The sequence below is a fragment of the Leptonychotes weddellii genome, chromosome 5, assembly GCF_054177405.1.
Source record: "Leptonychotes weddellii isolate Sample4059 chromosome 5, ASM5417740v2, whole genome shotgun sequence".
Lineage (NCBI taxonomy): Eukaryota > Metazoa > Chordata > Mammalia > Carnivora > Phocidae > Leptonychotes > Leptonychotes weddellii.
Window position 1 is genome coordinate 106875319 of NC_138373.1, and position 27849 is coordinate 106903167.

General features: G+C 47.2%; 1 protein-coding gene across 2 annotated transcripts; it reads right to left on the reverse strand.

The window, feature by feature from the left end:
• Nucleotides 1–73: 73 nt before the first annotated feature.
• On the reverse strand, nt 74–27800 carry TIMELESS (timeless circadian regulator). 2 transcript variants are annotated; one of them, XM_081821876.1, is made up of 30 exons: nt 27683–27766; nt 22144–22221; nt 14970–15134; nt 14673–14826; nt 14435–14549; nt 14278–14340; nt 13886–13987; nt 13550–13705; nt 13177–13310; nt 12891–12978; nt 11871–12047; nt 11088–11305; nt 10748–10851; nt 10433–10602; nt 6261–6395; nt 6011–6162; nt 5207–5304; nt 4989–5115; nt 4678–4879; nt 4253–4398; nt 3558–3643; nt 3353–3467; nt 3181–3263; nt 2810–2952; nt 2426–2606; nt 2275–2343; nt 2020–2138; nt 865–1090; nt 636–740; nt 74–494 (listed from the first exon to the last, which is right to left on the reverse strand). In XM_081821876.1, the coding sequence occupies exons 2-30, from the start codon at nt 22154–22156 to the stop codon at nt 427–429; spliced, it is 3714 nt and encodes a 1237-aa protein (XP_081678002.1). In that variant the 5' UTR covers nt 22157–22221; nt 27683–27766; the 3' UTR covers nt 74–426. The 2 variants fall into 2 exon arrangements, with proteins under 2 accessions (XP_081678002.1, XP_006741087.1); XM_006741024.3 differs by lacking the exon at nt 22144–22221 and having other exon boundaries at nt 74–500; nt 27683–27800.
• Between the last annotated feature and the right edge of the window lie 49 nt (nt 27801–27849).

Consider the following 27849-nt stretch of genomic DNA (forward strand, 5'->3'; position numbering starts at 1 on the left):
AGGAGTAAGTCCCCAGAGAGCTACTGAGGCATTCTGCTAAAACTGGGAGAAGCAAGGAGTGACTGCAGAGGAATCCAACAGCTGTTGCCTTTTATTTATTTGACAGAGAGAGACACAGCAAGAGAGGGAACACAAGCAGGGGGACTGGGAGAGGGAGAAGCAGGCCTCCCCCGGAGCAGGGAGCCCGATCCGGGGCTCGATCCCAGGACCCTGGGACCATGACCCGAGCCGAAGGCAGACGCTTAAGGACTGAGCCACCCAGGTGCCCCTGCCTGAACTTCCAGAACCGCAGATCCACGGGGAAGCCCAGGACTCTACTGCTTCTGTCTGGTAAGAGGAGTCTCTGGGTCCTGTGTGACCCTCTGAACTCTGACTTAAATTCCCCACCTAAAAATGGTCTACCCCTTCCCCGAAGCTTCTAGGTCTTCAGTCGCTCTCATCTTCATCCTCAATCTGGAACCGTTTCTTCTTTAGGATTTCTGGAGCTCTTGACTCTGGGGCTAGGGGAACGACAGGGGTGAGAAGAGAGAGTAAATATGTTAAGGGAGAAGTGGGGCAGTAGCGCTGATCTTCAGGACTGAGGAGAAGAGTGCTAGAGGTCAGAAGAAAAAGCAGATCCCAGTCAGACACCCTACCTTTGTTCCTGCCCTCGTCTTCATCCTGTTCCTCATCGCTGTCTAGCAGTTGTCGCTTCCTGGGTGCCATTTTCAGCTGTTCTTTCTCGCCAGCAGCCCCTTCCCCTGAAATGACCATAAGAGGCATGGAATTAGGGAACCAGGCCCTCATATTCTCAAAATACCCTATCAGTCCTCTCGATCAACATGGCTGGCCCATAGTAAGTACCCAATAGGTAAGTGGTCTTACCCCCTGGGGACACCAGGCCGGCTTTCTTTTTTCGGGCTAGCAGGAGGGCCCTTAGGGCCTGTGCACGGTGCTCCTTTTGGTGCTCCTCTTCAGGGCCTTGCTCTCCCGGCACTTTAGGTTCTGGTCCTGGCTGAAGTTCTTCCTCCTCCTCTGGCTGACTCAAAGAAGCCGCTACCTTCCGGAGCTGGGTAGGACTCAGCTTAGCTGGAATTCTCCAGAAGGTTTCCTACAGGAGCAAAGAAGTTGAAAATGGGAGTAACAGGAAAGGAGCAGACTCTAGTTCACCAGATCTTGGTATTATTCATTGAATAGATATGATCCCACATTGGTGAAGATCCACAAAGGTTGTAAATTCTTACTGCTTATTTATCCAATATATGCACAAGTGCCTGATACATCCGAAGGTTCCCAGGAAATGCAGTTGTTAATTAAATAAATCGATGAATGGATATCAGGGATCTAAAGGTGAATCAGATATGATCCCTGCTTTCAAGAAACCCACAATCTAGTGGAAGAACCAACATACTGTAACATCACAGGATTGGGGCTACATCAGGGGAATGAGCAAATCCCAGCTACCAAAGTTACTACTGTCACTTCAGAGGTTGAAGGAGTGATAGGGACACTTCTCTGAGGAGGGGACAACTGAACTGACTCTTGAAGGCTGAGTGGAGGTTCATCAGGAAGACGGGTGACAGGTGAGTGTCGCCTCGTATGTGCAGTCGGGAGACATCCAGTGGAGGGACTGGCACGACCAGCTATTTGGAGGTATGGAAAGTAGTCCAGGATGACAATGGTGAAAGGGAGGTGTGTGGGTGGCGTGGCCGTGAGGGTGCAAAGGCTGGCCAAGGCCAGGCATGCCACTCAGAGGCTGCGGACTCTGTCCCGCCAACAGTGGGGAACCACCCAGTGCTCTGGACAGGGGAGTGATATACTCAAAACCCTACTTTAGAGAGATAACTTGGGGGGCAGCATGGAAGGTGGAGTAGGGGACGGGGAGACCAGAGAACATGAACAGGACGGGTGCTGCAGGAGCCTCGGTCAGAGCTGACCAGAAAGGAAGTCAGAGATGGCAACTGCAATGAGGAGGAAGAGATGTACTGTAAAGGAGCAGCAACACGCCACCGTGGCTGAAAGTGGAACCAGGGTATTTACCTGCCCAGAGGCAGGAGGCCGAACCCCAAGCTTGCGCAATAGCTGTTGAAACTGCTCATTTTCCATCGCTTCCTCATTTTCTTCCGTCAGCGGCACCAAAGGCACTGCCTGGGAGCAGCCTAGGACAGGGTCAGTGGTCATGTGGTGAAGACCAGAAGCCAGAACTGGTGGTCCATCCCACGGCCAGCATCCCACGGGCACGTGTCCGGCAGCCTCCGCTACCCCAGCCCTGGAAACCGCCATTTATCTGCTCACCATCCTCTTCTCGATTGTCAGCTGCTCGAATCAGACAGCTCTGGAGCCACAGAAGGGGAGCAGAGAAGCCTATGGGAAGGAGGGAAACTTACCACAGGCTCATACTGCTGACCCCTCCACCTGAGACATCTCTCCCAGCCCAAGTCCTCACCTTCCTGAGACAGGCTTTGCCCAAGGGTCTCAGCTGAAAGGACTGAGCTACCCGCGGCTTGTTCTGCTTCTGAGTCCTCCTCCTCTTTCCCTTCATCCTCGTCACTCTCTGCCTCTGGCCGGTTTTCTCCTTCTTCCAGATCTTCCTGGTAAAAATCTTTCTGGGACTCCTCTCCATTAGGCTAAAATTCAGTGGGATGGGAAATGAAAAAAGGGGACAAGATGAGGAATGGCGTGGAGTCCTCTGGTTCCTGACCACCCCTGGAAACTGGGGGGACCTAGCCAGAAAGAGCCTAAGGCAGGAACCATCCAGGTGAGCTACCTGTGAGGAGCGCTTCGGGGGTGGGGTGGAGGGCGCCCTGCAGAGCCAGGGAAAGACTGTTACCAAGCTTGAGGGCGCCAGCTTCTTGCGGCGTTTCTTATATAGCTCCCGCCGCTCAGCCACCAGTCCCAGAGCCAGCAGCTTCTCCACTATTCGGGCCCGTGAGCGTTTGGCCGTGATATTCTTCATGATATGGCCCAGCACGTCTACAAAGAGGGCAAGTGTAAATACTAGAGCAACAGGGGGAAGGGAGTAGTGAAGGAGAGCAGAGGCCTCTGCAAAGAGGCTAATTCAATTCACTCACAAATGACACCACAAATATAATAAAGGGAAAGAAGGGATGGAACAAGCCTTCCTCGGGAACAGGAGGCAGGGGCAAGACACGGACAGCTCGGCTCTCATCTCAGCGGCTCGGAAGTCCCGCCATCACTTACCATCTGAGTCCTGGAACTCCTCGAACAGCCGCTGCAGCTCTAGCTCCTGATCTTCCGTCCACAGTACAATATGGGTTCCTTTCCTGCTTAAGAACACGTCAGTGGAAGAGGGGGCCCAGGGAGCAAATGGAGGACTCCCTATCTCAATGCCCTCCAGAGCATGCACCTCTACCTTTGGAAGTCCTTGACGCTGTCAGCCAGGCCCAGCCGTACCAGATGGTGGATGACCTGCTTGCGTGTTCGAGGGGTTTTCAGGTGGGCCAAGATGATGTCCACCACATCCTGACCTAAGAGGGAGGGGGAGTGAGGCAGTAAAGGGGGTCCTGGAGCTCAGGCTGTCCACTTCAGAAATCTTCAGATCTCAAGGGCTCATATACCTTCCACATCCCTATGGGCAAGGTACAGTTCCTGAAGCTGGGCCTCCTCCTCCGGGCTCCACATAGGGGGTTTGCGACTGGAGGACCTAAATGGGGAAAGGAGAAAGGGAGTACGTAGGATGTTGGCCCCAAGAGAGGAGACCAAAGGCCCTCTCTGGTCAGCTCTAAAAGGAACAAGAAGGGCAACGCAGGTAACTCAGAGGAGCCAGTTAGCGGAGGCCTAAGGTGTGCTTCCTTTCCCTCATTCTCCTTCCACTTACGATCCCAAAAGTTAAACGAAGAGACTTTCTGCGTTGGGCCTATGGAAGTTGACACAGCAAGGGCTGAGTGGATTATGGGAAAAGGAGAGGAGCTGAGCTACAGGGAAAGAGGGCAAGCATTTCCATGAATCCTCAGTTTCCTGGCACATTTTGGGACGGGGCACATATGGACTCTAAGGGGCCACCCCACTGCCAACTGACCACCCCCCACGAAGGCGGGTGAAGGAAGGAAACCAGAGTAGACAGGAGACTTAGGATCCAGTCCCACTTCCTCTCTCGGGTGATCTCAGGGAAAACATTTCACCTTGGGGGCTTGTTTTCTCACCTATGAAAGGGGAAGAAAGTCAGACTAGCTGATCTGCAAGCTCCTCCAGCTTTGACACTCTGTGACCGTGTCACCCACTATTGCCCATCGGTCCCCATCTTCAAGCTCACCCGCCGTCCAGAGAGCCATAGCCCTCGGCCATCTCTCGGACCACAGCTGTGTTCTTCCAGAACAGCAGCTCCACAAAGGCTTTCTGGTTGACTGCAGCCAATGCAAAGAACTTGCCCAGGATGTACTTGGCGAAAGTCACGAGCTCCTGTGGGCGAGGGAGGCTGCTGTGCGACCTCTGGCCTAAATGTACACATCAACCAGGCCCTCTAGGTACTTTCTGCCTGTTCCCGGCTGCCCCTCCTCACTCAGACTCTCCTAGCCGCCCCCTCCCCCAGCCCCCTCAACCTGCCTGCCTGCTTCCTCACCGTTCTGTCATCTCTCAGCCCTCGGCACCGCTCAGCACCCTTTGTCTCCTGAACACTATCCTTTGTGACCCTAGCACTCCCCTACGCCTCTCGATGCCCGCTGCTTGCTGTGTCCTCACTTTGTAGGCCCCGGCGGCCGGGTCGCTGAGCAGCCGGTTGAAGAGGCAGAAGAGTGAGAGCTGGAAAAGCAGGCCCTCCATCCGGAGGTCGTGGGCCAGGCGGTGCAGCAGCTTGACCACACAGCGGTTGGTGTGGGCGCTGTTCTGTCTGTAGCTCCGCAGCAGGAGCACGCAGGCTCGCACAACAGCTGAGCTTGCAAAACTGCGCCAGGACGGGAGGGAGCGAGCATGTCAGCACGGGAAGGACGCTGCTCACCCTCCCAGCTCTACAGTCTCCACCCTGGGCCCGACTGCGAATGCTCGGCGCGCACCGTTTCAGGTAGTCCAGGAAATTAAATTCTTTCTCTGACACCTGGACCGCTTGCAACTCTTCCTCCTCCTCGTCCTCGTCCTCCTCTTCCTCTTCCTCTGCCCCTCGTTCCTCTGGCCCCTGCTGCCCTATAGAAAAAGTGAGGATTACTGGGTCTCTGTGAGGCTGGTTCTAGAGGAGAGCTGGAAGGAAGGGCATGTGAAGGACACGGAGACTCACGGGGAAGCGGGGCGCAAAGGATCTGTTTCAGCAGCTGGATCTCTTCCTCTGCAGAAATGTCTTGAGGGCCAAACACATCTCCTTCTGGCCACACCTCCCTGAAGCACGGAGAGAAAAAAGACCTTAGCCAGGGGGAATCTGAGTTACAATTTGAGGTGGGCGAAGGAATTTGGACTCATCTTTCATCTGTCAGCCAGGAAGAGAATGCAAACTGTTACCTCAAAGATGAAACAAAGACTCTAGGGAAATCCTCCCTCATCAGCCACACTGCACTGAATACTGCACGAACAAAATGCAAATAATCGAAATGTCTCACACTTGGTTGAACAAAGGTACGTCTCACATTGCCATTAACAATTACGGCACTATATCTCATGAGACACGATGCTCATGACATACTGAGAAGTAAAAAAAAATACTATAAAACAGGACAAACAATATTTCATTGTTGTAAAAAAAGTTGTGTATGTCTATACATAACACGGAGGGAAAAAAGAAAGATGACTCATCAAAATGTTAAAGATGACTGATTACCTTTAGCCAGTAGAATTATTTGTATTTTTTCCAATTAACGGTGCTTTCTGATATTTCTCAAAAATAAAAGAAAAACGAACAACCCAACCCCCAATATGCCAATCGAAACTGCCCAGGACTCGGTGCTCAGTACAGAGCCCCTGTGCTTCTCATGGGGCTTCTCTCTTTGGAAGACAAAGAAACCTGGACCACTAGGGAAAGCCTCCCTCTGCCCCCAAAAGCCCAGGAGCTGGATCCAGGAGGACAGAGGTGGGGGCGCAGAGCTCTTACCGGGCAGACCTAAGGAGGGCCAGGGCCTGTGGGGCCTGGCCAGCCAGGAGACAGTCTTGGATCCGCACCATGGCTTCTGCCCGCTGCTCTTCCACAGACACCTCTGAAGCCGCATCAAAGGGAACCACGGAGTCCACACTGAGCTCTGGACCCTAGAGCGGGATTAAGGCTATGGGAATAGAGGAGGGAACCCCAGACAGCCCACCAGCGCACTACCCCTGGGAAAGGGAGGGCGTCTGCAGCGACCTACCCGGGCACAGCACTGTAGCTGCTCGGCCAGGGATGGCCACACAGCCTCTAGTGCCCCTGCACCAGAGGGGACATCACCAGAAGCAACAGGCCGATCTAGAACCTTCTTTTTCTTCTTTCTCTTCTTTCGTTTGTTCTTTGGAGAAAGAACTGTTGTTAGGATGGCTGGAAAGCTAAGAGGACGTTTTCCCATCAATGTCTTCTCCAATCATTCATTAGAGGCCTGAATTAATTAATTTGATAGTCACAGAGTGACCACTGTGTGCTATTCATAAGCAATAGGGAAGCAAGAGTGAAGGTCTATTTCCCTGCCCTTGAGGAGCACAGTCCAGTGAAGGAGACAGGTAAAGTATATTACAGTATGGGCAAGAACTAGAATATGGCTGGGCATAAAATGCTACGGCAAAACACAGGAATAGTACTTGACTTATTTCTTGGGGTCAGGGATTTCCCCAAAGCAGTGATATCTTAAGCAAAAGTTTACAGAATGAACAGACTGATTATGAGGATACGAAATTCGATATGAAAAGGCTCTGTAAAATGCAAAGCACTATGTACACATAACCTGTATTTTTTTTCTCCTGAAAAGCAGGAAAATGAGAGTCAGCACCCCACCCCTGCTCCCCCAAATCAAGGCTGTGAACCAGTTTGGGGCACAGGCAAATAGGATGGACTAGGAGGCCCTTGAGGCTCACGCTCTATTCAAGAAACTCGTAACACACCAAAAGTTAGCAGCATAAGCTTTGGAGCCCAACAGATCTGGATTTAAGTACTGACACTAGCCACTAGCAAGACCTCGAACAAGCTGCTTCACCACTGTGTGCACGGGTCCTAGCGCTACCATGAGGATGACATGAAAACCTAAGCACAGCGTTTGACACACAGTAAACACTCAATAAGCAACAGCACCTAGTATTTCTGAGAATACAATAGAGCCCTGAATGTAAAAATATCTTTTCGTAAGGTCTCACTGGTACTACTTTTAAGTCCAGTTCTGACCAAACTGTAAGCCACAGCAAATAGAACTACAGGAAGATTTTTACAAAGCAGAGTGCCTGTGTCTGCAGGATATACAAATTCATTGAGATTTTCTTCTTTTCTTAGACTTTATCACTGTATTTCATTTTTCTCATCATGATAAGTGTACTCTTTAATCCCCATTCTTTATTTCCCCCATGCCCCCCACCCACCTCCTGTCTGGTAACCATTAGTTTGTTCTCTATCGGTAAGAGTCTGATTTTTGGTTTGTCTCTTTTTCCTCTGCTCGTTTTATTTCTTAAATTCCACATATGAGTGAGATCATATGGTATTTGCCTTTCCCTGCTGACTTATTTCACTTAGCATTATTCTCCCTAGCTCCATTCATGTTGTTGCAAATGGCGAGTTCATCCTTTTTTATGGCTGAATAATATTCTATTATACATATATATATAAAAATACACATCTTTATCCATTCATCTATGGATAGATACTTGGGCTGCTTCCATAGTGTGGCTATTATAAACAGTGCTGCAATAAACAAAGGGGTGCATGTTTCCCTTTGAATTAGTGTTTTCTTACCCTAGACTTTTATTATTTATTTTTTAAGGATTTTATTTTTAAGTAATCTCTACACCCAACGTGCCGCTCAAACTCCCAACAGTTCAACAGTCACCTGCTCCGAAAACCCAAAAGACTCCACCCCAAAACTGCTAGAACTCACACAGGAATTCAGTAATGTGTCAGGATACAAAATCAATGCATAGAAATCAGTTGCATTTTTATACACCAACAACGAGACAGAAGAAAGAGAAATTAAGGAGTCAATCCCATTTACAATTGCACCAAAAACTGTAAGATACCCTAGGAATAAATCTAACCAAAGAGGCAAAGGATCTGTACTCAGAAAACTATAGAACACTCATGAAAGAAATTGAGGAAGACACAAAGAAATGGAAAAACATTCCATGCTCATGGATTGGAAGAACAAATATTGTTAAAATGTCAATGCTACCTAGAGCAATCTACACATTCAAAGCAATCCCCATCAAAATACCATCAACTTTTTTCACAGAACTAGAACAAATAACCCCAAAATTTGTATGGAACCAAAAAAGACCCTGAATAGTCAGAGGAATGTTGAAAAAGAAAACCAAAGCTGCAGGCATCACATTGCCAGACTTCAAGCTCTATTACAAAGCTGTCATCATCAAGACAGTATGGGACTGGCACAAAAAGAGAGACATAGATCAATGGAACAGAATAGAGAGCCCAGAAATGGTCCCTCAACTCTATGGCCAACTCATCTTTGACAAAGCAGGAAAGAATGACCAATGGAAAAAAGACAGTCTCTTCAACAAATGGTGTTGGGAAAATTGGACAGCCACATGCAGAAGAATGAAACTGGACCATTTCCTTACACTACACACAAAAATAGACTCAAAATGGAAGAAAGACCTAAATGTGAGACAGGAATCCATCAAAATCCTAGAGGAGAACACAGGCAGCAACCTCTTCAACCTCAGCTGCAGCAACTTCTTCCTAGAAACATCGCCAAAGGCAAGGGAAGCAAGGGCAAAAATGAACTATTGGGACTTCATCAAGATAAAAAGCTTTTCCACAGCAAAGGAAATAGTCAATGAAACCAAAAGACAAACCGACAGAATAGGAGAAGGTATTTGCGAAGGACAGGTCAGATAAAGGGCTAGTATCCAAAATCTATAAAGAACTTACCAAACTCAACACCCAGGGAACAAATAATCCAATCAAGAAATGGGCAGAGGACATGAACAGACATTTCTCCAAAGAAGACATACAAACAGCCGACACACACATGAAAAAGTGCTCAATATCACTCAGCATCAGGGAAATACAAATCAAAACCACAATGAGATACCACCTCACACCAGTCAGAATAGCTAAAATTAACAAGTCAGGAAACGAAAGATGTTGGCGGGGATGCGGAGAAAGGGGAACCCTCCTACACTGTTGGTGGGAATGCAAGCTGGTGCAGCCACTCTGGAAAACGGTATGGGGGTTCCTCAAAAAGTTGAAAATAGAGCTACCATACGACCCAGCAATTGCACTACTGGGTATTTACCCCAAAGATACAAATGTAGGGATCCGAAGGGGTACATGCACCCCGATGTTTATAGCAGCAATGTCCACAATAGCCAAACTATGGAAAGAGCTCAGATGTCCATCGACAAATGAATGGATAAAAATGTGGTATATATATATACAATGGAATATTATGCAGCCAGCAAAAAAATTGAAATCTTACCGTTTGCAATGACGTGGATGGAACTAGAAGGTATTATGCTAAGTGAAATAAGTCAATCAGAGAAAGACAATTATCATATGATCTCACTGATATGTGGAATTTGAGAAACAAGGCAGAGGATCAGAGGGGAAGAGAGGAAAAAATGAAACAAGAAGAAACCAGAGAGGGAGACAAACCATAAGAGACTCTTAATCTCAGGAAACAAACTGAGGGTTGCTGGAGTGGAGGGGGGTGGGAGGGATGGGGTGGCTGGGTGATGGACATTGGGGAGGGTATGTGCTGTGGTGAGCGCTGTGTGTTGTGTAAGACTGATGAATCACAGACCTATAGCCTTGAAACAAATAATACGTTATATGTTAATAATTAAAAAAAAAAAAAAAAGAGTCACACGCTCCACCGACTGAGCCAGGCAGGTGCCGCTTGTCCAAGACTTTTAGTTTTTTATTTCATTTCAGGCTTATATTACAATCCCATCTTTAGGGATCTGGGGACTGACATGAGTAGCTTGAGTTATCCTAACAATTACTAATATAGGATGAGATTCTAGACCTCCTGGCTTTTAACTTAGGGCTCCTTCCATCTCACTATAGTGCTTATGAAGTATAACCAGAAAGGATCACAGCATAATTACTAAACTCTAAAATTATGAATCCCCAGAGTTTATATGTTTTGCACATAATAGGTGTTTCGTAAATGTTTCCTGAATGAATTAGGATATTTACATTACACTGGAGATTAATTTAATGAAAGAAGGAAACTATAGTAGACTCACAACAGCAACACCAAACTCCTTGCCCTCCTTAGTTCAGAGTAGTGCTAACAGGTCAGCTCAAGCTACAGAAATGTGAGGAGAGTTCCCTGTTCCCCACCCTTCCCTACGGCTCTTTCCACATCCCAGGGCTGCCCTGTACCTGCACCACCAGGTTCCCACGGCTCCGACAGAACCGCTCCAACATCTTGAGGAAGAGGTGGGTGGTTTCCACCAGGTCCCGAAGGAAAGAGCGTGGCTGGCATCTCTCATCAAACTTTCGAAAGAGTGCCAGGAAGAGTTCTCGGTACTCCATCACATAGAAAATGTTGTCTAGGAATGGGGAAGAGAAAGGAATGGAAGGACTGGTCTGGAAACTTTGGGAAAGGCAGAGATGGATGAAGTTGGGGCTGGAAAGAGTGAGATTGTGGTCAAGAGATGGGAAAGGCCAGGATTAGACACCAGGCCAGGGCCTCACTCTTGATGATGCGGCTGCTCTCCCTCACAGCCTCGTCCAGGGACATGTCCATCTCATTCACTGTGGCCAACAGCTCCTGATAGGCCTTCAGGGCCAGGTGCATCCTGTGAGATGAGACACAGAGAAAAAACGGAGGACAAACGGGCTTGTGCAAACAGTTATCACCCCTACCCCTTCCAAAAAACAGTGCTATCAAAAACCGTGACCCAGCCGGTCCTTGCTCCCCAGCCTGACCACCTTAATCCTGAAACAGGAAAGAAAGTACCACCCAGAATTCAGGCACTCAGATTGCCAGCCTGGCCAAGACGCCCACTCTGACCCCAATTCTCATCCCACTCACCGCCGTGCCCAGGACGCAGCTTCCTTGCGGTCAGTCAGCATCATCTCATAGTAGTTGGTGAGGTTCTGTTCAATGAAGTGGAAGGTACGGACACTGAGGGTCTCAGAAACCAGGCCTGGCCGGAAGGAGGCAGCTCGGTTGAAGGCCATGAAGAAAGCCAAGGCCCACATGTAGTAGGTCTCATCATGCTGCTGAGCCTTCTCCCGCAGCAGGTGATCCTAATGACCAGGAAAAAAAGATCACCCCATGACCCCAGGGCTTCCAACTTTCTCCTTGTCCTATAGGATGATGGGATAGAGCCTGGACACCACTGTAACAATATTCTAGGGTTCAGAATTTCCAGCCCTCTCTTGTTCTCCCTAGGTCTCTCCCCTTCATCTGGGGACTTTCTCTAAACCTTTTTTTTCTTTTTTAATTTTATTTATTTATTTGTCAGAGAGAGAGAGCACAAGCAGGGGGAGTGGCAGGCAGAGTGAGAAGCAGGCTCCTCGCTGAGCAGGGAGCCCAATGTGGGCCTCGATCCCAGGACCCCGGGATCATGACCTGAGCCGAAGGCAGATGCTTAACCAACTGAGCCGTCCAGGCGTCCCTCTCTAAGCCTTTTAAAAATGGCCCCAATAATGCACCCCCTCCCAACATCCCCACCATCTCTCAAGGGTGCCCTATACCCTGCCTGCCTACTAGTCCATACTCTGGGGTCAGCCTCCCATATCCTCCCCAGTTGTGCTTCTTACCCACCACTGGCCCCATTACCACTCTATTCCATCTTTCCCAGGCTCTCACCTTCACCGAGCCCATGAGCCGGTTATAACAGTTCTCCAAGAACTCAGAGCAGAAGTCTCTGAGGAAGAGTCTCACATTGAGGGCAGAGCGGCGCTGAATGGATAGCTCCCGGGCAGCTTGACGACGTTTAGGCACCCTTCGGGGCTGCTTTCCCAAATCCGAACTGTAGTTTTGGAGCTGGGGGTGTGGGTTGGGGGGTTAGAATTAGCCCTCACCACCATCCTCCCCCTGCAGCTCTTTCCACATCCCTAGTGCTATAATTTCCTCAGAAAAAACTCTTAGAAGGTTCCCTCTGGTACTAAGTGAAGTATATAGATAAAGACAATAATGCCGGAGGCTCTATTTCTCCTATTGTCTCCAACTTTCTTTTTATTTTTTAAGATTTTCTTTCTTTCTTTCTTAAAGATTTTATTTATTTGAGAGAGAGAGAGAGAGAACAAGCACATGTGCACAAAGAGGGGAAGGAGCAGAGGGAGAGGGACAAGCCTGATGCAGGACTAGATCCCAGGACCCCGGGATTATGACCCAAACTGAAGGCAGACCCTTAACCGACTGAGCCACCCAGGTGCCCCCCCCCCGCCCCTTTTTTGAGATAAGAGAGAGAGTGCGCGAGAGCGCGAACACACGCACAAGCAGGAAGGAAGGTCAGAGGGCAGGGGAGAAGCAGACTCCCCACTGAGCAGGGAGCCCAATGAAGGGCTCGATCCCAGGAACCCGAGATGATGACCTGAGCCGAAGACAGATGTTTAACCAACTGAGCCACGCAGGTGCCCCTGTCTCCAACTTTCTAAGCCCAAGAACAAAGATGCTTTATGTCCAGAGATGCTTGCTTACCTTTCTTTTTCTTTTTATGATTTTATCTTTAAGTAATCTCTACACCCAACATGGGGCTCGAACTCACAACCCTGAGATCAGGGTTGCATGCGCCACTGACTGAGGCAGCCAGGCAACCCCCTGCTTACCTTCCTTAGGCATCCTCAACTCCACAACGTTCCCACCCCAAATGGGGAGCGTACTCACATTGTGGAGACCTTTGTGAAAGATGAGGTCCCTCTCCCCGATGGATTTCAAACCCTGGACAATGTAGGAGCCCCCAAATCGAGAATGCCTGCAGTACAAAAAATAGTCCAGGGTGATTCCTCAATTCTCTGGAAGCTTTATCCCCATTCTCTCTCACCAGCACATCAGAGCATATCATGACTGCAAACCGTTATCTGGTCCCCACTGTGTTAGCCTGTGGCCCAAGCCCTCAGCATTCCACACGGAAGGGATGGGAACAGAGGCACGGCACCTCCCTGCCACTCACCTGCTGCCTCGTTGAAAGGCTCGAGTCTTCTTTTCTGCCATCTCTCGCTGGCGGAACACCTCCAGTTCTGCCACATCTGTGCTCCGCTCCTGCGCTAAGCGTCCCTGTCCTACTCCTGCCAGCTGTTCAGGGTTCTAGATTTGAAACAAAGCAAGAGTCAGAAGGGCAGCCATTCCTTGTTCTAGGTTCAGTCCTAGTGGGAACAGAAAGGGTGAATGAACTAGGACTGCTGAAAGTACCCCATACTCAAGACATGGCTACTCTGTCACCCACCTGCTCCCAGGTAATTCAGCCACCATTTCAAGAGGAATTCTGGCTACACAGCAGAAAAGTACATGGGTGAAGGGACTAGGGAAATAAGCCAGGTTCTCACCTGGTCACGAAACACGAGGGAGACAATCTCTAGCACATGCAGGCTCCACTGTTGCTCAGCGGGCGAGCTGGCCAGAAAGAGAAGCAGGTCATCCAGGCCACTGAGGTGAATTGCCCAGAGAAGCTGGTCATGGACACTGGCGTCATTGTCGATCCTCTGAGCAGTGAGTGATAAGGGGAGGAAGAGAGGTCATTCACTTCCACTGCCCTGCCTTGAGGTTCTCCAACTCATTCCTTGACCAAGGATCCCCCCTGACTTGTCAGAGGGCAGAAAAGCAAAAAAGTGCAGCTCAACCTGACCAAGCGGAAGAAAGCGGACAACCCAAGACCCTCTCACCTTCTCCTGATCAAGGTCAGTTGGAACATGGAGAATATTTCTGACCAGCAGCAGGATCCGTTCAATCAGCAAGTTGTCTTCCTCCTGCCGTTCCTCCCAGCCCTAGTCAGAAGGACAGTTAGAGGAAGAAACTCCCTGCGGAAGGCAGGTGGCATCTACCCTGGCTAGGGGACAGAGACCCAGAGGAGAACCAGGATTAAGAAGGAAGAAAAGAGTTCAAGAAGTCCTGAGGCAGCCAGAGACAATGGATGGGGCTTATGTATTGCAAGGACTGGGACCACATCTCCAAACTCCACTGTCCTGACAATGAACAAGCAGCCTGGCGCTCTGCCCAGGGGAGGAGCAAGGCACTAACAGTCCCTCGGGATCCTGGCAGGTGCACCCTCACTCACCAGCTGCAGCAGCTCATACAAAGTTTCACTGAGGACTCCAAAAGCTTTCTCACTGGCAAAGGCCTATAAAATAGGGGAATGGACCTTAAGTGGCACCCACCCTCTCCTTCCCTACTGCCCCAACTTCTGCCCCAGGGACTCTGAAGGAAAACCTCACCTCTTTGTAGGCCTGTAAGTACGCCAGCACCTGCAGAAAATGGTGCCGCAAGCTAGGCTCCTTGGGCACACTGCCAAAACAGAGCAAGGCTGGTTGTGTCAAGTTCACCATCAGCCTGGGGAGACCATGAAGGAGGGAGACGTTGTTCAGTTCCCTCACCAGCGTCAAACGCCGAAATCTATCGGCTCAAACACCAAGGGCTGGTGCACGGTAAAAGTTAAAAAGCTGGGGAACCAACCTGATAACAGCATCAAAAAGAGGCTTGTCCTGGCGGTGTTGGGTAAGGATGGGTAGAAGGTCACTCTGCAGGATTTGGGCTGCCCCCAGCTGCTGCCGCACATTGCGAGTGTCATCCTCGTGCCTCAAATAGCGGATCAAATCCTTCACGCTCTCTTCAGGGACAGAATAAACACAAGGAACCCTAGAAGAAGCTCCACCCTGGCCCACAGGCTAGTCATACCCATGACTTGAGAAATTCTACAGACCACCTCAATTCAAGCAAGTTTTTTATCTGTTTCCTCAAAAAGGCACTCACCTAAGCAATCTGGTTCCTTGTGGTAAGTGTCTCCCTCTAAGTACCCAAGGGCACTACATGTGGCCAGAAGTTCACAATTCATCATGTGTAAGTCCATACACCAGTGGGCCAGCCAAGAGACACTGATATAAGGTAGGTGGAGACAGGACCCAGAAATGATGAGGCCTGCAGAGACAGGGAAAGGTAACACATGGAGGGGCCTCTCCATGCAAGGGAGAGGGGGACAGAACAGGACCCTAATGCTCAGAGTATTCCAACCAAGGTCCTCAAATGCTTCGCTTTTGTCAAAAGTGCTATTCCTAGTTCCAGGGAAAGCTTAAATTAAGGCTTCTACCTGATCAAAACCAGGGAGACTCCAAGCCTAAGAATTAAGCACCTGCTCCATATTCTTTTTTTTTTTTTTTTTTTTTTTTAAAGATTTTATTTATTTATTTGACAGAGAGAGACATAGCGAGAGCAGGAACACAAGCAGGGGGAATGGGAGAGGGAGAAGCAGGCTTCCCGCCGAGCAGGGAGCCCGATGTGGGACTCAATCCCAGGACCCTGGGATCATGACCTGAGCTGAAGGCAGACGCTTAACGACTGAGCCACCCAGGCGCCCGCACCTGCTCCATATTCTAACTTGGATCTAAAACTATGGAGACAGTCTGTTTCAGAGTCAAGATAATGCATAGAAAGAAAGGTTGGTTAGAGAAAGGCATCAGCTCTGAGACTTTCACCCTCAGAGAGCTCCGTAGCCTTCTGGAGGAAGGGGGGGATGGGCTTCCCTCTCCTTTAAGGCCCCTCCACCTTCCACAGCCCCTCCACATACCATGTTACAGCTCTATGTACCACAAGGGCTAAGAAACCCAGCTTTGACCATACAGTGATTCTACTTAGGATCTGACATTCCTAGGAGTCCGGAGGCTTCTGAGGCACTGGGCATGCAGAGAGGAAGTTCCTTCACTCTCCTCCCCAAAGTTACTCTTAAATTTTGGGGATCTTAGTAGAAGCTAGTGTCTAACGGAATGGGTGAGGAGAAGAATTAAATAGGAACCAGTTAAACTCCCCATCATTCTCCCCAGAAGAATCTTCTTCCTGTTCTGAGGCTTGTCCCTTTTGATTAAGATCCCTAAACCCTCATCAGATAATCAGGTAGGTGGAGATCCTGAATCTTTTTTTTTTTTAATTAAAGATTTTTATTTATTTATTTGACAGAGAGAGAGACAGCAAGAGAGGGAACACAAGCAGGGGGAGAGGAAGAGGGAGAAGCAGGCTTCCCGCCAAGCAGGGAGCCCGATGCGGGGCTCGATCCCAGAACCCTGGGATCACGACCTGAGCCAAAGGCAGACGCTTAACGACTGAGCCACCCAGGCGCACCAGGAGATCCTGAATCTTGGATATTTCAGAACCTGACCCTAATAACACAGACACACACAAATACGTTGCATTCACTAACCTGTTCCTGTGGAAAACTGGGAATGTCAGTTAATCTTGGCCTCTTAGTTATTCAGCTACGCTGCTCTCAGCCCTTGGCAGCTTCCTCTGAAGAGACCTTTCCCTGTTCCATAGCTACCTCTAGCCCCTGACTCCACCCCTGTTCCCCAAGAGTAAACAGGTAGTGTCCAAAGGACTAAGGTTTAATGCCTGATGTCATCTCCTTGCATTTATGTAATCGGTCTACTTCTCTAGGCTACCTGCTATCCTTCTACCCTCACCCAGTGCTAATCTACTTTCCGAATGCTCGGCCCAGCAAGCGTGAGCCTGTAAAACACTGAAGGACCAGGAGTCTGAAGGGAGACTTCTTTTTTTTTTTTTTTTTTAAAGATTTTATTTATTTATTCATGAGGGACAGAGAGAGAGACAGAGGCAGAGGGAGAAGCAGGCTCCCCGCGGAGCAGGGAGCCCGATGCGGGACTCAATCCCAGGACCCTGGGATCATGACCTGAGCCGAAGGCAGACACTTAACCGACTGAGCCACCCAGGCGTCCCTGAAGGGAGACTTCTCTTCAGTGCCCTGTCTCATGGGACCTGTCGCCCCTCAGACCTGGACTCCAGTGTGGTAGGTGCAGTGTGTGGGATCTCTGATTCTCCCCTTAGACACAGCAGCTTTTTCAGATAGATCACTGGTGTGTTTACGTATGTACGTGCGCACACCCAGACTGAAGGGCTTCCCTCTCTGCTCTCTCCAAGTGGCAGCCTAGGAAGCTGACAAAAACGGTCTATAAAGATGCTGAGCCAGCACATCCTCTTCAAAGTAAGACCCAGCATCACACTCTGGTACTGAAAGGTGTGACAGGATAAAGTCTTCTAACAACAGAGACAAAGCCATGGCTGGGAGGCTCTAAGACAGACAACCTCATACACTCCCGGCTCCCCTTCCCCCATACCTTTGTAGTTTGTAGACCAATGCTATGTAAAGATTCAATATTTGTAAAAGTGGCCCCAGCAGAGTACTCAGACATCTGCTTTCAAAACATCACTTTAGGGCGCCTGGGTGGCTCAGTTGGTTAAGCGACTGCCTTCGGCTCAGGTCATGATCCTGGAGTCCCTGGATCGAGTCCCGCATCGGGCTCCCTGCTCAGCAGGGAGTCTGCTTCTCCCTCTGACCCTCCCCCCTCTCATGCTCTCTCTATCTCATTCTCTCTCTCAAATAAATAAATAAAATCTTTAAAAAAAAAAAAAAAATTAAAAAAAAAAAAAAAAACATCACTTTACCTGAAAGGCAAAAATAACAAGGTAGTAACAGCTACCTGTTACCTGGCTACCTGTTACCTGGCTACCAAACTAAGAGGGGGAGGGGAAAGGAGATGTCCTTGCAGACTTGAGAAGGGAAGAGGTTATGTTAAGAGACCCAGGACTTCAGATTCTAATCCCCTGGAGTTTTATGGTTCCCCCCCCAATCCCACCCCCCCGCAGTTTTGACAAAACCAGAGAGCAACAGGCAAAGCAGAGGAAGAAATGGGTCAGATGACCTATTGTAAAGCTCTCAGGTCATGAAGCAAGCTGGCAGTCTTGGGCCTATTCATTAGAACTGGAATCAAACAGCTCTCACAGGTGTTTCAGCCATTCTGGGTGGAAACACGCTATTAAAAAATCATCCAGGGACAGAAAACTTAAGAGTTCACTCTTTTCATTCATTTAACTAGAAGCTACTCACTTTGTCTGTCTGGTCTCATCTTCCTCTCCTAGACTACTTATAATCTGATTGGCTTATGCATTTCTGAATGCACTCAATTTCTTTCATTTGGGAATCATTCAGTAAAAACTAACACAAAGAATAGGACAATGGTCACAAGGTGGGGTCAGGGTCCTGGCTTCCCTGCCTCCTTCTCTGTTCTTCACCAAGGCAGTCAGTCACAGAAAAGATGCTGTGGCAGCCATGGACGTGCCCGCTCAGAGATTTCTCATCAAGAAAGAGCTTGTTGGGGCGCCTGGGTGGCTCAGTCGGTTGAGCATCTGCCTTCGGCTCAGGTCATGATCCCACGGTTCTGGGATCGAGTCCTGCATTGGGCTCCCTGCTCAGCGGGGAGCCTGCTTCTCCCTCTGCCTGCTGTTCCCCCTGCTTGTGCTCTCTCTCTGACAAACAAAATCTTAAAAAAAAAAAAGCTTGTCATTCATCTGCAAAGAATGTGGCTCACTGACAGTACCTCCAGGACCCACCCCAGCGCTATGCTTCCTGGGCAGCCCCTCGGAAAATGATAAGCACAGGGGTCCTTGGTCCTAGCCATTTCTGTCCAACAAGGACTCCTCTACCAGTCAAGCCTTGCTTCTGAGTTTCTCACTGGCTCAGCTGAGACTGGCAGATCAGCCCTGTGGGCTGAGCCTCGTGCTGCCCCCAAACTCGCTGCCTTCTTGGTCTATCACAGGCACTCCTCTCTCCACTCAGTGCCTGCTCCCTGGACCTGAACTGACAGATACCTACTCCACTTCCATTATATGGTTATTGTATTGTGAGAATCCAGGTAAGTTATATCACAGCACGTTGTAAGCGCAGATGGATAATACAAAGTTAAAATAAAAATCAGTGGTGATGTAATGTATGGGGATTAACATAAGAATAAAAAAAAAAATCAGTGGTTCCCATGCTTCATGATTTCACGTACCAGTATATATCCCCCCAAACTGGAGAAGCAATCTTGACTGGTAAGGGTATTAAAGATAGGGATATTAATGGGGCACCTGGGTGGCTCAGTCGGTAAGCGTCTGCCTTCGGCTCAGGTCATGATCCCAGGGTCCTGGGATCGAGCCCCGCATCGGGCTCCCTGCTCTGCGGGAAGCCTGCTTCTCCCTCTCCCACTCCCCCTGCTTGTGTTCCCTCTCTGGCTGTTTCTCTGTCAAATAAATCTTAAAAAAAAAAAACAAACCCCACTAACATCTATTAACACCAATGTTTCATATAAGAAAGAAACAGCTTAACACACACACAAAAAGTAGATGTTATATAATCTCAGCTATGCCCATTCTTTAAGGTACATAAACAAGTCTTTATGAAAAACTCCCTACACTGTCCTTCTTTTTCTCATTTGACTTCAGGCTGATAGAAATGTTTTCATAGACTAGTACTGTTCTGCTCACTGGCACTTAGGAATCATCGATTTATTTTTTATTTTTTTAAGATTTTATTTATTTGACACAGAGAGAGAGATAGTGAGAGCAGGAACACAAGCAGGGGGAGCAGGAGAGGGAGAAGCAGGCTTCCCGCCAAGCAGGGAGCCCAATGCGGGGCTCAATCCCAGAACCCCGGGATCATGACCTGAGCCGAAGGCAGACGCTTAACGACTGAGCCACCCAGGCGCCCCAGGAATCATCGATTTATATACTTATATGATAATATTAAAAGTCATAAACCAGCCCAACAAAAGGAAAGCTCCCTGAGGGCAATGTTTCATTTTACTGTTTAGTGCTGTACTCCTCAATGCCTAGAACATGCGTATAGTGAGCATGTAATACATAGTTGTTGAATGAATTAATTTTGAATTAACGGATTATCCTGGGTCATAACCTCTGAACCAGTGAGCCCATTTTGGAGATTATAACCCAAGAAAACAATTCAAAAAAGAGAGGAAATCACTTACACAAAAACAAATATAATACCTCTTCCTAGTACATTCTAGTTTATAACATGCTTTCATAGCTTTATTACACTTTGAACCTCACAACAGTCATAAGTGATAGATACAATCATTTCCATTTTACAGATGAAGAAACAGAGGCTCAGAGAGAATGAACACTTCAGGAAGATGTTTATAGATGAGTTATCTTTTTTTTTTTTTTTTAAGATTTTATTTATTTATTTGACAGAGAAAGAGATAGCGAGAGCAGGAACACAAGCAGGGGGAGTGGGAGAGGGAGAAGCAGGCTCCCCGCTGAGCAGGGAGCCAGATGTGGGACTCCATCCCAGAACCCTGGGACCATGACCTGAGCCGAAGGCAGACGTTTAACGACTGAGCCACCCAGGCGCTCTGTAGATGAGTTATCTTTAATGGTAAAGGCTTGGAAACAAGCCAGATATCCCACGCCTGAGGAACAGCTAGGAAAACTAGAGAATACCAATAAATAATATGTCCTATAAAAACTAACTGCACACTAAAATTCAAAAGCTTACATTAAAAAAGGGCACATAGGGTCGCCTGGGTGGCTCAGTCGGTTAAGGGGCTGACTCTTGATTTTGGCTCAGGTCATGATCTTGGGGTCTTGGGACTGAATCCTGTGTCAGGCTCCCTGCTCAGTGGGGAGTCTGCTTGAGATTCTCTCTCTCCCTCTGCCCCTCCCCTGCCTCACACTCTCAAATCTTAAAAAAATAAAAATAAAAAAGGGCACATAAAGTAGAATGTTCACAATAACAACTACATAAAAATGTGAATGATCTGAAGCAGAAGAGGGATCTTGGAAATTAATAATAAAGATACATCTTGTAGGAGGCGCCTGGGTGGCTCAGTTGTTAAGTGTCTGCCTTCGGCTCAGGTCATGATCCCAGGATACTGAGATCGAGCCCCGCGTCCAGCGGGAGCCTGCTTCTCCCTCTCCCACTCCCCCTGCTTGTGTTCCCTCTCTCACTGTCTCTCTCTGTCAAATAAATAAAATCTTAAAAAAAAAAAGATACATCTTGTATTTAAAAATAAAGGTATTCAGGGGTGCCTGGGTGGCTCAGTAGCTTAAGCATCTGCCTTCAGCTCAGGTCATGATTCTGGGTTCCTGGATCCAACCGGAGTGGGGCTCCCTGCTCAGCAGGGAGTCTGCTTCTCCCTCTCCCTGTGCCCCTCCCCCTGCTCATGAGTGCGCATCACTTTCTCTTTCAAATGAATAAATAAATAAAATCTTAAAAAAAAAAAGTTAATTCTGATGCACAGACAAGAGAGTGGGGTCTCACTATAGTTACCTCCAATAAATCTTTTCCTCCTGCACAGGAGGAAAAGGAGAAACCGCATGTACTATTTCCAGGCATGGGACAGAATAAACACAAGTCTGTAATTTCTCTTTGTTCTAATAAAAGCATTTTATTACACTTCCTGGATTTTCTGCTTTGAAAGCGATTCCCCCCATGCTGCCTCTTTCACTCACAACAGAGGCAAAACAGGAAAACCAGCCATTCTGGCTTGCCAAAGAACCAACTAAAAAGAAATTCTTTTTTTTCATCAATAAACTCCTGGATAGGTTTTTGGGTTTTTTTGATTTGTTTGTTTTGTGAAATACAGTGGCTTCCAAACTTCTGGATTTCATAGGTGGGTCTTTAATTTTTTGTTTCTTAATTTAGGGTGACTAACATAAGGTTGCCAACTTTACATTTTGTAACTTAAGGACACTTACACACACACACACACACCCCTCATATTGCTGACTACAAAATGGTTCAGCTGCTATGGAAAATAGGCAATTTGTCAAAATGTTAAACACAGAGTTATTCTAAGACCCAGCAATTCCACTCTTAGTTATTTATCTGAGAGAAATAAAAAGTATGTCCACACAGAAACGTGTACGTGAATGTTCATAGCAACATCATTTATAGTAGTCACAATGTGGGAAAAAACCCAAATGTCCATCAACTGATGAACAGATAAACAAAAAGTGGTATATCTATACAATGGAATATTTGACAATGAAAAGGAACAAAGTGCTGATACATGCTACAATATGGATGAAACTTGAGAACAGTATTTTCAGTGGAAGAAGACAAATACAATAGGTTACATACTGTATGATTCCATTTATATGAAATGTCCAGAACAGGCAAACCCATATAGACACAAAGTAGATTAGTGGTTGCCAGGGCCTGGGAGAAGGAGAGGTAGAATACAGCTAGTAGGTACATATAGAGTAACTTTGGGGGAGGGGTTGAAAATACTCTAATGTTAGATAGTGCTAATGGTTATACAACTCTGTGGACTGTACCCTTTAAAAGGGTGAATTTTATGGTCTGTAAATTATATCTCAATAAAGCTGTTACAAAAAAATCCCACGCAATTACTATATATTCTATTTTCTATTTAAACATAAAAAACAAAAACAAAAAAACTAAGAACAAAATCTCAGGATAAAATACAGTCCATTAAATTTGATAACTAGAATTTATGAAAAAACTAATTATATTTTACTTTCACAGTTCATCATAGACAGATGGGAACTTTGTCAAACATCTTAGACTCAGCAGACATTTAAAAGGATGTCAGTTACTTTTCCCACTCAGCTAACTACCAGGTGGTTCAAACGAAGCAATATTCCTCTGAAATTAATACTTGTAGGCCTCAAAATGCAAGAACCAAATAAAAACAAAGGAGAAAATATTAAATACACTTGCTATTGAAAATAGAAAATTAACTCACTTCTTGAAAACAAAATAAAGCCAAACAAAAAACTCCGCCCCAAACCAACTCTAAGAACCAGCTTTGAGAATCACTAGTATGAAAAGAATGACATTTGGCATTTGGATTCCAGGTCTGTCCAGTACTAAACTGGTGATCTTGAGTTTGTGGCTTAACCTAAACTTCAGTTTCCTTGTCAGTATACTGAGAAATTTAAATGAGATCATGCATGGAAAGCAGCGCTACTCAAAGCATGGTATGCGGACCACTGCTGGTCCACAAGCTGCTGGTCTGCATTAAGTACAGACACGAAGCATAAGCATTTAGAACATCTTACAGCAAGGTAAGAGTTAATGTTTGTTGAATCTAATAATTTTTTAAAAGATGTATTTATCTATTTGAGAGAGAGAGAGCGCGATCAGGGATGGGCAGAGGGAGAGTCCAACGCAGGGCTCGATCCCACGACTCGGAGATCAGGGCCCTGAGATCACGACCCAAGCTGAAACCAAGAGTCAGCTGCTCAACTGCGCCACCCAGGCGCCCCTTGAATCTAATAATTTTAAAAACTCTATATTCTGTATGTTTTTTTCATGTTATTTTTCTGGTAATTTAATTTAGTTCAGGCCCTGCGTGTCTCTAGCTTAGATGATTCAACTGCTTCCTAACCTCTTTCCCTGCCTTAGTTAAGTCTATCCATAATATGGTTACCAGATTTGACCATATAACCACCCTACCTAAAACCCTTCAATGGATACATAAAAAACTTCGTGATTATCTCTGGGGAGAATGGGGGTGTCTGGGGTAGGAGAAACATTTATCTCATTTGTCTTTCACTTTAGTACTATCTTAACTGTTTATCATTAGTAATTACACAGTTCCAGTGTTTTACCAAAGTGTTTTTAAAAAAGTACTTTATATGTCCATTATAACTCAGTAAACGTGGGGATGGGGGAAGAAAGAAAGAAAGAAAAGTACTGATTTGTAACACCTTGGGGGGGAAAAAACCTACCTGGTCCTTTACCAAGATAGTTTGAGAAGCACTGATACCAGGCACTTCACTGAATGCTGAGCACAAAGTAAGAAATCTCAAAATGTAAATTTCCTCTCTGCCTACAGGACTCTATGATCAGTCACTAAATGCTTACGATGAGCCCCCAAAGCGAAGAAAAGATAAATGTTGCGCAGGTGCTCAAGAAATTTAAGAAATGTAGTTGCAGAAATAAAACCCGCCTAATAGAAAAGAAATAAGGTAAAAGACAAGCAGTATAAGCTCTAACTAAGTGATACTGAAAAAAATATTCTGACAAACTAGGGTTCTTTTCAGGTGAAAGTGGTCAAGGAGGTTTGGTCAGAGGAAGTGTGACTAGATCGGGGCCTTTGAAGGCTCCATAGTGTTCACGCAGCTGAGAGGAGGTGGGGCATTTAGGCAGAGAACTACCAGAGCGAAAGCAGAGAGGGAAACACTTCGGGTAGCTGAAACTAACAGGACAGCAGTAGAAAGGAGGGGTTGGAACTGACTTTATGGGACAACCTTGTCTTTGTCTACCAATTCAAGGATTTAAACAAAAACCAAGAAGTCATCGAAGATTTTTTGAGCTGAAAAACAAAATGATCAAACTGGGGTCACACAAGCAGTACCACATGACCTGCTATTGTTATCACTACGTATCACTCTCTGTGAGGTGTCAATCTCCTTCCTTTCGTTGCATTCAACCCTGCAAAAGATCCCAACCTCAGATCAGTCCAACCATCCACTTTCGAGACTCCTGAGCTTAAATCCTGACTTAGATTTGCTGAAGAAAACCAAACCCTGCAGAATGATACACAACTACTGTGTAGTCTCCAACCTGAGCAGGGCCCTCAGCCTGGCCCAGCCAATCTTTTTTAGTGTTCCTGGCCCACTTCCTCTTCTCTTTCCCAAGGACCAACTGTTTCTAGCTTTCACGGTTATCCTCAAGCCCCTCTACTCCATTGCCTCCCAGATCTTTCAGCCGGTGTCTCTGCCCCCTTCCTCTGAGGAACAACTGAGGTCAGTCATCAGACAAGGAAGAACTCTTTCAACTTTCTCCACCCAAGCCTAAAAACATACATATTTCAAATGCCCACCCAGACTTCCTTGCTTCTAATCTAAGCCCTCCATTTGTGATTTATCAATCACTTCCTGTCCCTTAGTTGGTTGTTCCTCATTTCTTTTTTTTTTTAAGATATTATTTTTTTTAAGTAATCTCCACACCCAACGTGGGATTCGAACTCCCCACCCTGAGATCAAGAGTCACATGCTCTATCGACTGAGCCAGCCAGGTGCCCCGGTTGTCCCTCATTTCTCATTTGTTTCCAATCTTCTCTTTATATCAGCCCATATAAGTTGCTCAAAGCTCTTCCATCTCAGGGAGGAAAAAACCCAACATAAAACAAAATCTTTCTCTGACGCCATATTGGCTTCCCCTTCTCAAGCACAGATGTCCATAGGCCTTCATCTTCAGTTCTCTTCCTGTCTTATTCTACACAGCCTCCTTGGGCAAACTCATCCATTCCCATGTCTTCAGCTACTATCTCTGAGTCATTAGCCAGCAAATCTGTACTCTTGCCATACTGAGCTCTCATGATGTCAATCTCACATTCCACCACCACTAATAGCATTCTCCATCTTTATGTGTCATTGATACCTCACGTTAAACATGTCCAAAATGGAGTATCTTCCCCCTAAATTTGTCTCTACTTCTATTGTGGATCTCTTTAAGGACTGACACTATCTATTTCGTCATTCATATAGAAAGCTAGGTGTCATCCTAGATACCTCAAGTCATTAACTCAGGCTAATTCTACTTCCTTAAGCTCTCCTATCCAACCCCTATAAATCCCCATTGCTCCTGCCTTCGTTCAGACCCTGACTACCTCTAGCTTAGGTTACTCAACCACTTCCTAACCTCCTTTTCTGCTTCCAGCGTTGTTCCCTTGAATCTATTCACAAAATAGTTACTAGATTTGGCCATATAACTACCCTGCTTGAAACCCTTCAATGGATACATAAGAAACTTCATGGTGATTGTCTCTGGGGAAAATGGGGAGGGAGCTACAATAGGAGGAAATATTTACCTTTCACTTTAGTACTATCTGAATCATTTACTACAGCATGCACTACAAAACTAAAGTTTCAGCAGCTTCAAATGCCTACAATACAAGGTCCTTCATAATCTCCCTACTGGTTACCTTTAAGCTGCTCTCTCAAGTTACTCTTCTGTCCTGAAAGCCCTCCAGTCTATCCTTTCATCTTTTAAGACTCTGCCCAAATGGTACTTCCTCCCAACTTTTCCATCCCGAAGAGACCTCTCTCTCTTTATGTCTACTTTGTGCCGTAAATATACTTCCATCATGGCATCTACAGATCATGTTGTACGTCATATTTAAACAGATTGTTTGAAATGTCTGTCTCCCTCCTTTAGTCTTAGATTCCGAGGGCATAAAGTATTTCTTACTCATCCCTGAATTTCCAGAGTCTAGTTAGAGAATCAGAACTTGCAGAGGGTGGGGCTTGGATTAGAGTGTTTTGAAAATGCTCCTCTGGTGATTCTAACTCACTATCCTGTTAACAACTGATCTAAATTATAAACTCCTTAAGATCAGGAATCATTGTGACCAGCACAATGTGAATGATCAATAAATGGTTTCTAAACTGAAACTGAAGCAGACAAGTCCTGAAATTGAGGGAGGAAAGGTTGGAGCTGGAGATTTGGAGGCATCAGAATACAAGAAGGTGTGTGAAGCTGTGGCAGTAAATAAGCTTACTCAAGAGAGTACAAAGTGAGAGGACTTAGGAAGCCAGGGCAGACTTCTTTGTCACCCAGTAACTGCAGAGGACTCATTTGCATGTGTTTTTCCATCCAGACTGTGAGTTCCTTAAGGTCAGGAACTCTGTCCTATTCATCTCTGTTCACCTGTCACTGAGCACAGTGCACAGTACCTGTTAGGAGCTTAGGAACTTTTTACTGGTCTGCATCAGTGACACTGATCATAGAAGGAGGTACAATACTTCAAGAACACAAAGGAAGAAATGACTACTTTGGCCAAGGAGGTGGGGGCTGGAAATAGAGGTTTTCAGAGGGACAAGTGAGCTCAGTCCTGAAAGAGAAGTTCATTTGGCAGAGAAGTGGCCAGAACTTCCAAGCAGAGAGAACAGCAGGAGCGTAGGTACCAAGGCATGAAAGAGCACAACGCAGACACACCCCTTCCACGTGGCTGGGATTCGAGGGCATCACACAGGAAAAATGTTAGGGAGCTTTAGAAAATGAGGCTGAGAGGATCAGACTGTGAAGGATTTAAACCTGACTGTGGGTGGCCAAAGAGAAATTTTAAATTTAATCTGAAATGACCAGACCGATTTTCTAACTCGTGGCAGTACGAAGGGCAGAGTCTTTAAAGAACTGAGACCCAAGGGAAGGAGCTTAATTAGCAGCTCCCCGTCCAGCTAACAAACCCAAGCAAGGGCTGTATCCTCCTTAAGCCTGACACCCGAGAGAATACCCAAGATTTAAGTCAAGCGAATTCCGAATTCCGACTCCTGCTTGGGCCACCAAGCTGCACTTGTTTCTTCGGGTCTGAACTGGATGGAAAGTTCCAAAGTGGAAATGCCCGGGAGCCTTATGTTCTACCTTAGGGGTTCCAAGGCACTTCCCATCACAGCCCCACCCCTGCGCGAGGACCACCTGTAGAGAGAGGCGCGGGGACAACGCAGGAGCTTCTCAGGCGAACGCGGAACGCCGCGGCCCCTACTCGGGACTCGGGGTGGAGAATTGCGCGTGCGCATCTATCGCGCAAGCCCCGCCCCCTGCCTTGAAAGCCGGTGGCGGGAAACCGGGCTCAGCGACTCTCGACAGTGCCCCCGCGCCTCCGAAAGGACGCTGTCCCCTAGAGCCCTCTCTCCCACACACTCACCCGCTCCCCGCCGGTCCTCAGGATCCCTGCGGAGCCAGCAGCCCTCACGCGCCGCGCCGCAGCCTTTCCCGCCACCCGACCCGGCGGGACTAGTCCCCGCCTGCGTGCGGAGTGGGGCGGGGCGAGCCGGGCTGGTCCATGTAACTCCAAGCGAGCGGGGTGGTGGT

Bases quoted from the DNA above. Each gene is read 5' to 3' on its own strand.
- TIMELESS (XM_081821876.1), bottom strand. The intron at 11,306-11,870 runs GTGAGAGCCTGG...CCTGGTCATTAG, and splicing joins GGCTCATGGGCTCGGTGAAG to GATCACCTGCTGCGGGAGAA. The intron at 3,468-3,557 runs GTATATGAGCCC...CCTCCCTCTTAG, and splicing joins TGCCCATAGGGATGTGGAAG to GTCAGGATGTGGTGGACATC.